General features: G+C 39.5%; 1 protein-coding gene across 4 annotated transcripts in view; it reads left to right on the top strand.

Annotated features, from left to right (window-relative positions):
• PRKDC (protein kinase, DNA-activated, catalytic subunit) overlaps positions 1–13,247 on the top strand; it is a 189,819-nt gene that overhangs the window by 77,742 nt on the left and 98,830 nt on the right. For all 4 annotated transcript variants that reach the window (XM_017961992.3, XM_003902720.5, XM_017961991.3 and 1 more), the window contains exons 37-40: positions 398–583; positions 925–1,029; positions 2,858–3,025; positions 4,619–4,746. In XM_017961992.3, the coding sequence (XP_017817481.2) occupies positions 398–583; positions 925–1,029; positions 2,858–3,025; positions 4,619–4,746 (587 nt within the window). The remainder of the gene's footprint in view (positions 1–397; positions 584–924; positions 1,030–2,857; positions 3,026–4,618; positions 4,747–13,247) is intronic.

Below are 13,247 nucleotides of genomic sequence, written 5' to 3'. Positions count from 1 at the left end.
GCATGTACAGTGGTGGTGGGACAGGAAGTGTGCATTTGTGCATATGTGCATATTTATGCGCTTGTGTGTGTACACCCGTGTGTGCGTGTGCATGCATGTACAGTGATGGTGGTGGTGACAGAAGAGAGCTGACTCCTGTTTCCTAGACTGCCCAGACTAGGAAAGCCAGGACAAGCTGGATGAGCCTGATGACATAGCTAAGGCCACCCTGTACTTTCTGTGGAAAAACTATGGTTAAAGTGCACCTCAAATCAAACTCGAGGAGTTTTGAAGTAGATAAACATCTATTATAGAAATAGCTTATTTTCCAAGAATAGCTTTGAAATAAAGGTAAATTTTGTTTTCTGTCATTTTCAAAATTAAGAATTTTTCTTCACTCACAACGAAATTGTCTTAGGTGAGTACTGTTTTGAATGGCATGTTAGACCAGAGCTTCAGGGAGCGAGCAAGCCAGAAACACCAAGGACTGAAACTTGCGACTACAATTCTGCAACACTGGAAGAAGTGTGATTCCTGGTGGGCCAAAGATTCCCCTCTCGAAACTAAAATGGCAGTGCTGGCCTTACTGGCAAAAATTTTACAGGTACTTTGAGATTCCTTTAAAAAGCAGTCATGTTTGTTCTTCTGAACTCTGTAACTTGTGTCTTCAAAATTTGATGGAGGTTGCTCCAAAAGCTCATTGCTTATATTTACCTTTTAAAATTTTTTCCATTGTTTATTACACTTACTATTTCTTATGCTATATCTTTTTAATGTACCCTTGCATGTATTGTCTTAACAGATAGTATTACAATATTTTACAATACAATTGTGAAAATATTATTGAAGCCCATAATTAAATTTACAGTTCATTTCTGGAATTTAAACAAAGGAAATAAAGATGTAATATACAAATGTGTCCTGTTTTTCTTTTCCTTCCTTTAGATTGATTCATCTGTATCTTTTAATACAAGTCATGGTTCATTCCCTGAAGTCTTTACAACATATATTAGTCTACTTGCTGACACAAAACTGGAGCTACATTTAAAGGTAAACAGTGAAATATTTATTTTTTTTGGATTACGTTCTCTTCTATTTTCATATTTTTTATTTTTGCATATTTGTGATGTTTTTTATTTTTTATTATGGGAAATTTCAAACATGTTCAGAAATAGGGAGACTAGCACAGTAATCCCCCTGTACTTATTAGCCAGTCTCGATAACCATCCTGTTTGGGCATGTTTATTTCACCTGTGTAGTCAACCTACCTGTCAGCGGGCAAGGAAGGCCAAGCAGGCCGGGCGTGTTATCTGACCTGCACCTGCTTCAGTTCAGGATGTCTCTCCAAGACATGAGAACATTTCTTTCCTTCCTTCCTTCCTTCCTTCCTCCCTCCCTCCCTTCCCTCCCTCCCTCCCTCCTTCCTTCCGTCCCTTTCTTTCTGTCTCTCTCTCTTTTCGTTTTCTTTTTCTTTTTCTTTTCTTCTTTTCTTTTCTGAGACAGTCTCGCTTTGTCACCCAGACTGAAGTGCAGTGGCACAATCATGGCTCACTGCAACCTCTGCCTCTTGGGTTCAAGTGATTCTCGTGCCTCAGCCTCCCGAGTAGCTGGGATCTCAGGTGTGCATCACCAGGCCTGGCTAATTTTTGTATTTTTAGTATATTTCACCATAGTGGCCAGGCTGGTCTCAAACTCCTGACTTCAAGTGATCTGCCTGCCTCGGCCTCGCAAAGTGCTGGGATTACAGGTGTGAGCCACCACGCCCGGCCTAGAACGTTTCTTTTAAAGTATAAGATTATCATATTTGGATGAATTAACATTTGTGTTTGCATACATATGATTTAATTTGGCTTTTTGTGCTATAATGACTTTATTACTCAGTCATTTTTCTATTAAAAATAATATAAAAATTTTTGGTGATTTTTAGGGTCAAGAATTAATAAATATTGTCATTTTAAGGTTACTAATTTTAAAGTCCTAGAACAATTAGATTTTAAACACTATTGAAAAGTGACCTCAATTCAAGGGGACCTTTTTACTGGATAAAAAATTCTTTGGAATTTTCTGCTGTGTGATTAATCAAGTTTCCCATTTCTCCATAGACAGTCTTGGAATTTATCTGCCATGCAAGGGAGAATAGGAATCAACTCCTAGTTCTTGTTAAGCTCAGTATGAAGTTCTTATGTAGTTCTGCAATGTGTAGTTGTAAACCACTCCTTAGGTTATTCAAAATGTTCTTTTTACACAAAGCTTGTACAGTACATTTTTACTAGGGTCATTATTTGTAGAAGAGGAAGCACATATCGAATCAGCACCATGTCCCATTTATTTATGTGTCCATAGCTGGAGTCAACCGACTAGCCTGGGTAAGAGTCAAAGCTGAGGTATAGGTTGGGCACGGTGGCTCATGCCTGTAATCCCAGCATTTTGGGAGGCCAAGGCAGGCGAATCTCCTGAGATCAGGAGTTTGAGACTATCCTGGCCAACATGGCAAAACCCTGTCTCTATGAAAAATATGAAAAAAATTAGCTGGGTGTGGTGGCAGGCGCCTGTAATCCCTGCTACTCTGGAGGCTGAGGAGGGAGAATCACTTGAACCCAGGAGGCGGAGGTTGCAGTAAGCCTAGATCGTGCCACTGCACTCCAGCCTGGGTGACAGAGTGAGACTGCATCTCCAAAAAAAAAAAAAAAAAAATGCTGAGGTACAGAATTGTATTCAGGTTAGTTTTTAATATAATTTAGAAATTATGCTGAAGTGATTTCATTGATTCTACATAATGCTTTATTTGCAATGTCTTTAGAAAACAGTAATTTTATTTATTCTGTGGGATATATAAGCCATAACTCGTGCAGTTTCTTATGTCTGCCTTGTTCCACAGGGCCAAGCTGTCACTCTTCTTCCATTCTTCACCAGCCTCACCGGAGGCAGTCTGGAGGAACTTAGGCGTGTTCTGGAGCAGCTCATCGTTGCTCACTTCCCCATGCAGTCCAGAGAATTTCCCCCAGGAACTCCGCGGTTCAATAATTATGTGGACTGCATGAAAAAGGTTGGTTTCTAGTAGTATCAAGTAAAATTAGAACACTGATTTTTTTTTTCTTGTTACATATCTTGATGAAAAGAAGTGAGTAAAATACCCATAATCAGAGAAGTTGTAAACCACCCAATAGGTCATTCAGAATATTCTTTCTACACAAAGCTTGTACAGTACATTTTTACTAGGGTCATTATTTGTAGAAGAGGAAGCACATACCAAATCAGCACCATATCCCATTTATTTATGTGTGCGTAGCCTGAGAATCCATTTAGTTCACTTGGAAAGCAGTGACAGGCATATATGTGAATCCACGAGAATTTGTTTTTTTCTCCCATTTTTAAATTGTGAAATATTTTATGCATAAAATGGAATATATAAAGTATATTTAAGTTATGAATAGTAATACCAAAAGAAGCTACGAAATAGAATATTACCAATAATTTCCAGTTTCTAAATTTTAATAGAATAGCAGTTATTTGAGAAGCATTTTGTGATTATCCCTAATACGATAGTTTGAGCATCCCTTATCTGAAATGCTTGGAACCAAAAGTGTTTCGGATTTTGGAATGTTTGTGTATACATGAGTTATCTTGGGGATGGGACCCAAGTCTGGACATAGACATGAAATGCATTGGTGTGTTTTGTTTTGTTTTGTTTTGTTTTGTTTTGAGACAGGGTCTTGCTCTGTCACCTAGACTAGAGTGCAGTGGAAACTGCACACAATAATTTCAGAGATGAAAGAAGGTATTGTGTCCACAAGATAGGATAATGATCCTTGGAAATTAAATATGGAGAAGCAAAATTTAAAAAACATACCTGTTCTATTCTGAAGATAAAATTAAGATATCTCCTAGAAAGTAGAACAAAAACTGAGATGGAAAAGGGGAGAGTCAAGATGAGAACATCAGGGGAGTGGCCTGGGATATCCCCTCTGTAGCAAGGACGGTGTGGAAAAGATGCACATTACCAGAATCAGAGTGAGGGCAAGAGTCCCTGGCATGGTGAAGGAGGGGGGGCCTGTTGAAGGCTTGTCTCCATGTACTCTCAGAACCTGAGATAGAGAGAAGAGTAACATCTGCAAAACCTAAAAAGAATCGGGGCCGGGCACAGTGGCTCACACCTGTAATCTCAGCGCTTTGGGAGGCCGAGGAGGGCAGATCACCAGGTCAGGAGATCGAGACCATCCTGGCTAACATGGTGAAACCCTGTCTCTACTAAAACTACAAAAAATTAGCCAGGCGTGGTGGCGGGCACCTGTAGTCCCAGCTACCCGGGAGACTGAGGCAGGATACTGGCGTGAACCCGGGAGGCAGAGCTTGCAGTGAGCCGAGATCGCGCCACTGCACTCCAGCCTGGGCGATAGAGTGAGACTCTGTCTCAAAAAAAAAAAAAACCCTAAAAAGAATTTAGGCTCGGTATAGTGAACATTGATATATACCAGCCACTCACAATATCCATAAAAATGACAGAAATACTGGTATTTGTTAAGTCTGTGAAATTCTGGTATATTTTTCTATATGTTATATATTTTTATTACATAAGAAACTTTTTATATTTTTAGTAAAACTCAACAAAATTTTGATGATGTTGATGTATTTTTTCTAGTTTCTAGATGCATTGGAATTATCTCAAAGCCCTATGTTGTTGGAATTGATGACAGAAGTTCTTTGTCGGGAACAGCAGCATGTCATGGAAGAATTATTTCAATCCAGTTTCAAGAGGATTGCCAGAAGGTAAGTCATTCTGGTCTGGGATCTCAGAAACCATACGCATTTCGGTTTTGTGGGAAATTATCTTCTGTGTTCCAAAAAAAGCTGAGTGACAATTACATTCTTGCTACTAAACTTTTTATTTTTTTTGTCTTTAAAACAAGACTTTTATTATATTTTTCAAACATACACAAAGCTAGAAGAAGAGTATAAATAAGGCTCCAGATTGAACAAAGTTCAGCATTTTCCAAGCTTCATTTGGCCTTTTATCATTTTTCTTTTTTGCTGCTGCTATTGTAATTTAAAGCAAATCTCGGACACCATGTCATTTCACCTCTAAATCCTTCTGTATATGTCTCTTAAAGCAGTTTTCTTGAATAGCCATAGTACCATTATCAGCTGAACGAAATTATCAGTAATTCGTAGTCAGATTTCCTCAGTAGTCTCAAACATGCTGACAGTGTCGGGTTATTTGAAATATGATACAAACGAGGTTCATACATGGCATTTCACTGTTGTGTCTCTTCAATCTGCATTTAAAACAGTCTTCTCCTTTATTATTTATTTTGTTGGAGAAACTTGGACACTTGTCCTGTACAATGTCTTATATTCTGGATATATCTGATTCTTTTACATTCATTTAACTTCTTCCTCCAGTCCTTGCGTTTTCTGTAAAGGGAAAGTTATGTCTAACATAACACAGTTAGATTCAGGTTGAAATTTTGGCAAGACTAATAGTTGATACTTTATACTTCTTATTCATGGCATTAGGAGGTGTATAATATCTGGTGGTCCTGCTTTTAGCGATGCTAGGATTGACTAGCCATGTGCATCATTGCATTTTCCTCATGGTTTAGCTCCATTTATGATGGTTGCCCTGAATCACTTAATTTCATTAAGAGTTACAAATGGCCATTTTTCTGATTCTTTTATTCCTTCTAAATTTAGTGCCCGGAATTACAGTGTAATGAAGGTCTCATCACTGGGATTGTTTGATTACCAAAAATACAATTTAGTATTTTAGCAATAATATAGTGGGAAAGATAGGACATAATTGATTATTGATTTTTTTTTTTTTTTTTTTCTTGAGACAGAGTGGCTCTGTCACTCAGGCTAGAGTGCCTGATCTTGGCTCACTGCAGCCTCCATCTTCCGGGTTCAAGTGATTCTCCTCTGTCAGCCTCCCAAGTAGCTGGGATTACAGGCACACCCCACCACAATGGTTAATTTTTGTATTTTTAGTAGAGACGGTGTCTCACCATGTTGACCAGGCTGGTCTCAAACTCCTGACCTCAAATGATCCGCCTGCCTGGGCCTCCCAAAGTGCTGGGATTACAGATGTGAGCCACCCCACCTGGCCCTGATTATTGATTTTTGAAGTAAGGGTTTGATGCCATGGTTAGTTCTCATAGTAAACTTCCAATGAATTTTTAAAATTGGCATTTATCTATATTGAATTTGTAAATATCCATGTAAATTTGTCTTGAGTTGTATTTTACAGATCATAAACTTCACCAACTGTAAGTATATTTAGTTCCATGATTTTTAGGAACTTTATTGAGTATGCAACCAGCACCATGCAACATTTTTATTCCCCAGTAAAACCCCATAGGACCATTTACAATTGACTGCTATTGCTGATCCTAGCTCCATGCAAACGCTAATCTACTTTCTGTCTTTATAAATCTGCCTTCTCTGGACATTTTATATAAGTGGAATTATACAATATGTGATTTCTTATTCCTGGCTTCTTTGTTCAGCATAATGTTTTTGATGTTCATCCATGACATAGTTCATTCCTTTCTACTGATATTTTAAAAGATATCATAATTACCAACTATAAAACAGAATTCTGCACAGCAGCAGAACACATTCTCTTTGAGCATACTTGAAGCATTCTTTAGGACAGACTATATACTAGACCATAAAAACAAGTCTTGACAAATTTAAAAAGGTTGAAATCATACAAAGTATGTTCTCTGTCCAAAGTGAAGTTAAATTAGAATTCAACAACACGAGGAAATTTTGGGAATCTGAAAATATTTGTAAATAATCAACTAATTAATAAATAACATATTTCTAAATAGCCCTTGGGTCAAATAAGAAATTACAAAGGAAGTCAGATAGTATTTTGATCTGAATAAAATAAGAATAAAGCATATCCAAATGTGATGCAACTAAATAGGTGCTCAGAGGGAAATTTATATCTTTTAATTCCTATGTTTGAAAATAGGAAAGTTTTAAGTTAGTAATCTGAACTTTCTACCTTAAAGTCTAGAAAAAAAAAAAAAAAACTAAACCAAAGGTAGTACAAAGGAAGGCAATAGGAAACAGAAAAATGGTGGAGAAAAATCAGTATTTGTTTTCACAATCAAAGTTAAAGGAGTTGACAAACCATTAGCTAGGCTAACCAAAAATAAAGGAAAAACCACAGTTTGTCAAAACTTTTTAAGAATGAAAAGAGGTGGATGTAACCCACTGACCTCTTAGAAACTAAGAAGATTATAAGCTAATATTATGAAAAATACTAGGCCAGCAAATTCAGCAACTTAAGCAAAATGGGCAAATTCATAGAAAGTCATAAATTACCAAAACTGACTCAAGAAGAAATAAAATGTATGAATACATCCCTAACAAGTAATTAAATTGAATTAATAACTAAAAATCTTTCTGTAAAGAAAGTCCCAGACCTACATGGCTTTTTTGTTTTGTTTTTTTAGATGCAGGGTCACACTCTGTTATCCAGGCTAGAGTGCAGTGGTCAAGGCTCACTGCAGCCTTGACCTCCTGGGCTCAGGCAATCCTCCCACTTCAGCCTCGTGAGTAGCTGGGACTACAGGGATGTACGACCACACCCGGCTAGTTTTGTATTTTTTGTATACACACAGGGTTTTGCCGTATTGCCCAGGCTGGTCTTGAACTCCTGGGCTCAAGTGATCTGCCTGCCTTGGCCTTCCAAAGTGCTGGGATTACAGTCATGAGCCACTGCGCCTGGCCTCCAGATAGCTACTAGTGAATTTTATCAAATATATGTATGTATGTGTATATATATTTCAGACAGAGTCTCACTTTGTCTCCCAGACTGGAGTGCAGTGGCTCACAGCAGCCTCCAACTCCCGAGTTCAAGTGATTCTTGTGCCTCAGCCTGCTGAGTAGCTGAGACTACAGGGGCACACCACCACACTCACATAATTCTTTGTATTTTTAGTAGAGATGGGGTTTTGCCACGTTGTCCAGGCTGGTCTCAAAGTCCTGAGCTCAGGCAGTCCTCCCGCCTGAGCCTCCCAAAGTGTTAGGATTACAGGCGTGAGCCACTGTGCTTGGCCCAGATATATGATATATTTTTGTTTTTGTTGGTCATTGGTGCATATATTTATGGGGTACATGAGATATTTTGATACAGGTGTAAAATGTGTAATAATCAGGTCAAGGTGACTGAAGTATTCATCACCTCAAACATTTATCCCTTCTTTGTGTTAGAAATAATCCAGTTATACTCTTAATTATTTAAAAATGTAAAATACCAGCCAGGTGCGGTGGCTCACGCCTGTAATCCCAGCACTTTGGGAGGCCGAGCCAGGCGGATCACAAGGTCAGGAGATCGAGACCATCCTGGCTAACACGGTGAAACCCCATCTTGTAGGTGTGCTTCATTGTTTTTTATTTTTTTCTTTTGTCCCCTCTGACTGTGTATTTTCAAATAACCTGCCTTCATGTTCACTAATTCATTCTTCTGCTTGATCAGTTCTGCTTTTAAGAGACTCCAGTGTATTCTTCAGTATGTCATCTGCACTTTTCAGATTCAGAATTTCTGCTTGATTCTTTTAAATTTTTTCAATCTCTTTGTTTAATTTATCTGATAGGATTCTGGATTCCTTGTCTGTATTATCTTGAATTTTGTTGGCCTTCCTCAAAACAGCTATTTTGAATTCTCTGTCTGAAAGGTCACATACCTCTGTCTCTCTTGGATTGGTGTTGGTGCCTTATTTAGTTCATTTGGTGAAGTCATGTTTTCTTGGCTGGTTTTGATGGTTGTGGATGTTCATTGATGTCAGAGCATTAAATATTTTAGGTATTTATTGTAGTCTTCTGGGCTTGTTTATATACATCCTTCTTGGGAAGACTTTCCAGGTATTTGAAGGTACTTGGGGGTTTGATCTAAGTCTTTGGTCACTGAAGCCATATCTGCTTTAGGGGCCACCCTAAGTCATAATCTGCTGTAGGAGGTACCCCAAGCCCAGTAACACTGTGGTTCTTACAGACTTATAGAGGTACCACTTTGGTGGTCTTGGTACAATCTTGGAAAATTCCCTGGCTTACCAGGCAGAGACTCTTGTTTCCTTTACTTACTTTTCTCAAACAAATGGAGTCTCTCTGTCTCTGCTGAGCTGCCTGTAACTGGGGGAACGGTGATACGAGCACCTCTGTAGCCACCACCACTGGGACTGCACGGGGTCAGACCTGAAGCACACAGCACAGCACAGCACTGGGTCTCACTGAAGGCCTTAAGTGACCACTGCCTGGCTACTGCCTGTGTTCATTCAAGGCCCAGTGGCTCTACAATCAGCAGGAGGCAAATCTAACCAGTCTTGTGTCCTTTCCTTCAAGACAGTGATTTCGCCCCGCCTCCAGGTGGGTCAAGAGATGCCATCTATGAGCCAGGCCTGGAGTTGGGAAGTGTAGCAATTTACCTGGTGCTCTGTTCCACTGCTGTTGAGCTGGTACCCAAGCTGCAAAACAAAGTCCTTTTCATTCTTCCCTCCCCTTTCCTAAAATAGAGAAGTCTCTCCCTGTCGTCACCATTGCCCCAGGCCTGCAGTGAGGACTGCCTGGCTACTGCTGATTTTCACTCAAGGCTCAAGGGCTCTGTAGTCAGCTTGTGGTGAATGCTGCCAGTTCTGAGTCTGTCCCTTCAGGGTAGTGGGCTCCCCTCTGGCCCAGGGCAGGTCCAGAAATCCTGTCTAAGAGCCAAGGCCTAGAACTGGGGACCCCAGAAGCCCTCTGGGGATATTGCATCTCTGTGGCCAAGCTGGTGCCCATGTTGCAAGGCATGAAACGTAATGCAAGTCTTCTTTACTTTTCCTTCTCCTTCTCTCAAGCAGAAAGGGTTTCTCCTTGTGACCACAACAACTGGGAATGTACTGGGTCACACTTGAAGCCAGCATGGCCCTGGGTCTTAACCAAGGCCCACAGCAAGTACTACCTGGTTGGCACTGATAATTCATCATCCAAAGGCTCTTTAGTCAGTAGGTGATGAATCCCATCAGGCTGAGCCCTTCCCTTCAAGACAGCGGGTTCCCTTCTGGCCCAGAGTGTGTCTAAAAATGTCGTCTGGGACTCAGGATTCTCGCTGGTGCCCTGTTCTACTGTGGCTGAGCTGGTATCCCAGTTGCAAGACAAAGTCCTCTTTACTCTCCCCCTCCTCCTCAAGCAGAAGAAAGGAGTCACTTTTATTACTGCAAGCTGTACTACCTGGGGTTGGGGTAGGCATGGCCAAGCACTCCCATGGTGGCCACAGCTGGTATCTCAGGTCATGTGCCCCCCCAAGTCCACTTGTTCTGAGCCCAGCCCAGCACCAGGACTTGCCCAGGAATTGCAGTTGTTGTCATCCTAGTTGCTTTTCAAGTTTATTTGGGACCCCAAGGCACTTTAGCCCATGGTGGCAGGGCTTGCCAGAATGTAGTTTCTGACCACTGGGATGGATAGTTTGCCTCTGATTAGGGCTGGTGTAAATGTTCTCTCAGTGAGTGCTGGCTAAATTCTGCCCTGGGTTGGTTTCTGCTGTGACAGGACAGCACTGAGTTCCAATGCAAAGTGCTTTTCCTCCCCCAAGTGCACAGCTTCTGTGTCCTGCGTGTGACTGCTGCTGGGGGATGGGGAAGGAGTGGTATAGTTGATTGAAGACTATCTTTCTTAGTTTCTTCAATGCCTCTTTCCTTAATACGAAGTTAAAACCAGGTACTATGATCACTCACCTGATTTTTGGTTCTTACGAAGGTGCTTTTTTGTACAGATAATTGTTCATTTTGGCATTCTGCAGGGGAGACAATCACTAGAGGCTTCTATTTAGCTTTCTTGGTCCACTCCTTCCATTGAATTTTATCATTCATTCATTTATTTTTGAGATAGGGTCTTGTTCTATTGCCCTACTGGAGTGCAGTGGCATGATCATGGCTCACTGCAGCCTTGACTTCTGGGCTCATGTAGTCTTCCTTCAGCCTGCCTAGTAGCTGGAACTACAGGCGTGCTATCAAGCCCAGCCTTTTTGTTTGTTTGTTTGTTTGTTTTTTAATGTAGAGAGGTTCTTCCTAAATTGCCTGGGCTGGTCTTGAACTCGTGGGCTTCTTCCTCAGCCTCCGGAGTGCTGGGATTACAAGTGTGAGCCACTGTGCCTGGAATTAAAATATTTAAAAAGAAATTATACCAGTAGTTCATAAACCCTTCAGGATATAGAGGAGGAAGGAACACTTCCCAACTCCTTTTGTGAGGCAAGTAGCAAGACCAACATAAGAGAAAGACAGCACAAGAAAACTATAGACCAGTATCCTTCTTGAATATAAACACAAAAATGTTTAAAGATACATTAACCTATTCAGCAACACCCACAAAACATTATACATCATAACCTATTGGTGTTTATTGTAAGAATACAAGGTTGCTTTTCTTTCTGGGAATCAGTTAGTCTTAGATACTGTATTAATAGAATAAAGGACAAAAACTCATTATAATTTCAGTAGATGCAGGAAAACTTTTGACAAACTACAACATTCATTTGTGATAAAACTGACAAAGGCTGTCTATGAAAAACCAATAGCCAACAAAATATGTAATAGTGAAGGACTGCATGCTTCCTGAGATTGGGAATAAGGCCAGAGAGCCTGAAAAAATAAACAAAAATAAATAAAAGGCAACCAAATTTTTTACTATTAAAATTTTTTCTTATTCTTTTTTCTGTTTTATAGGATTTTAATGTAACTTTTTTTCTTATTCCTTTACACTGTGCATCTTGTTTTCTTTTCCTTTCTAATGTTGTTTCCAGTGATAGTCTATAATTACTCAGTGGCTTTACAATATACACAAAATACTTTCAAAAATAACAATACCAGTATTATTACATAGAATAATGACAGCTAGATGAAGTTTAAATTTTTCATTTTAGTTATAATTTTCTTAGTACATGCCATCTAAGGATATACAGTCAAATTTTGTGTTCCAAAATCATTTGATGTAGTTTTTTTCTTGATGTGTGGTTATTACACCAATTAGTAGTGCTTATTTAATTGATTTTCAAATTTTAGAAATTTTGTTTTTTCTTTTGACTCAATTTTCATTTTGAACGTGTACGATATTTACATGACTAAAATCAAAGCTATATAATGAGCTACAATTCAGAGGATCTTCCTTCCATCTCTGGCCCTCTCTCGTTCCTCTTTTGCCCTATCACCTTCCTATCTCTTCCACTTGTGTCTTGTACAGATCTTGTCCTATCAGCATATAGAGATCTTCCTCATTTTTTTCCTTAAAAAATTGGTGTTTAATTCTTCATTGCAAAGAAGTATCATAGTATTTTAAAGCAGCCCCTTGCCAATGAACTTCTGGGTTCAATCTTTTGCTGTTAAACTTAATGCCACGGGGAAGCCAGATGCAGTGGCTTACACCTATAATCCCAGTGCTTTGGGAGGCTGAGGCAGGAGGATCACTTGAGCCCAGGAGTTTGAGACCCGCCTGAGCAACATAGCAGAACCCCATCATTACAAAAATATTTTTAAAAAATAATAATAATGCCATTGTGAATAACCTTGTGTTTATATCATCTTGTATTTGCCCATGTATCTTTGGGGTAGATTCCTAAATGCAGATGAAAAGGTAAGTGCATTTGTATTTTTTGCCAGGTATCTCTGTATTGCTTCTTTTGGGGCTGTATTATTTGCATTCCTTCCTTATTTGTAATGTACTAGAGTATCAGTTTCACCACTGTCTTGCCAACATTCTGAAACATTTGGATTTTTTCCAATTTATAGGTGAGGAAGGGTTTCCCTTTGTTACTTTAATTTTTCTTTTATTATGAGTGAAGTTGGACACATTTTTATATATTTAATTTGCATTTATTTTTCAGTAAATCATCCGTGGGCCCATTTTTAACATTAGGTCTTTGCTATTTTTATTTTGCTTCTCCTTACCATCTTAGCTTTTTGTGTAAGAGTCGGATGTTTTATGTGCATCTCTACTGTGCTTGCTAGTGGAAAGCTCCTCAAGAGAAAGTGAACCTAGGATGGTGCCTGTGTTATTCCTTTCAGGCTGCTATAGCAAAATAGCACAGAGTGGGTGGCCAGAAAACAACAGAAATACATTTCTCATGGTTCTGGAGGCTGGGAAGTCCAAGAACGTGCTGCCAGTTGACGGAGTGTCTAATGACAGCCTGCTTGCCTGCTTTATAGGCAGCACCTTCTCTCTGAGTCATCTGCGGTAGAAGGGGCAAGGAACTCTCTGGGACTTTTTTTTTTTGAGACAGAGTTTCTCTGTTG

This window comes from Papio anubis, chromosome 8 (genome assembly GCF_008728515.1).
Source record: "Papio anubis isolate 15944 chromosome 8, Panubis1.0, whole genome shotgun sequence".
Taxonomy (NCBI): domain Eukaryota; kingdom Metazoa; phylum Chordata; class Mammalia; order Primates; family Cercopithecidae; genus Papio; species Papio anubis.
This window is presented reverse-complemented; position numbering and strand designations above follow the sequence as displayed.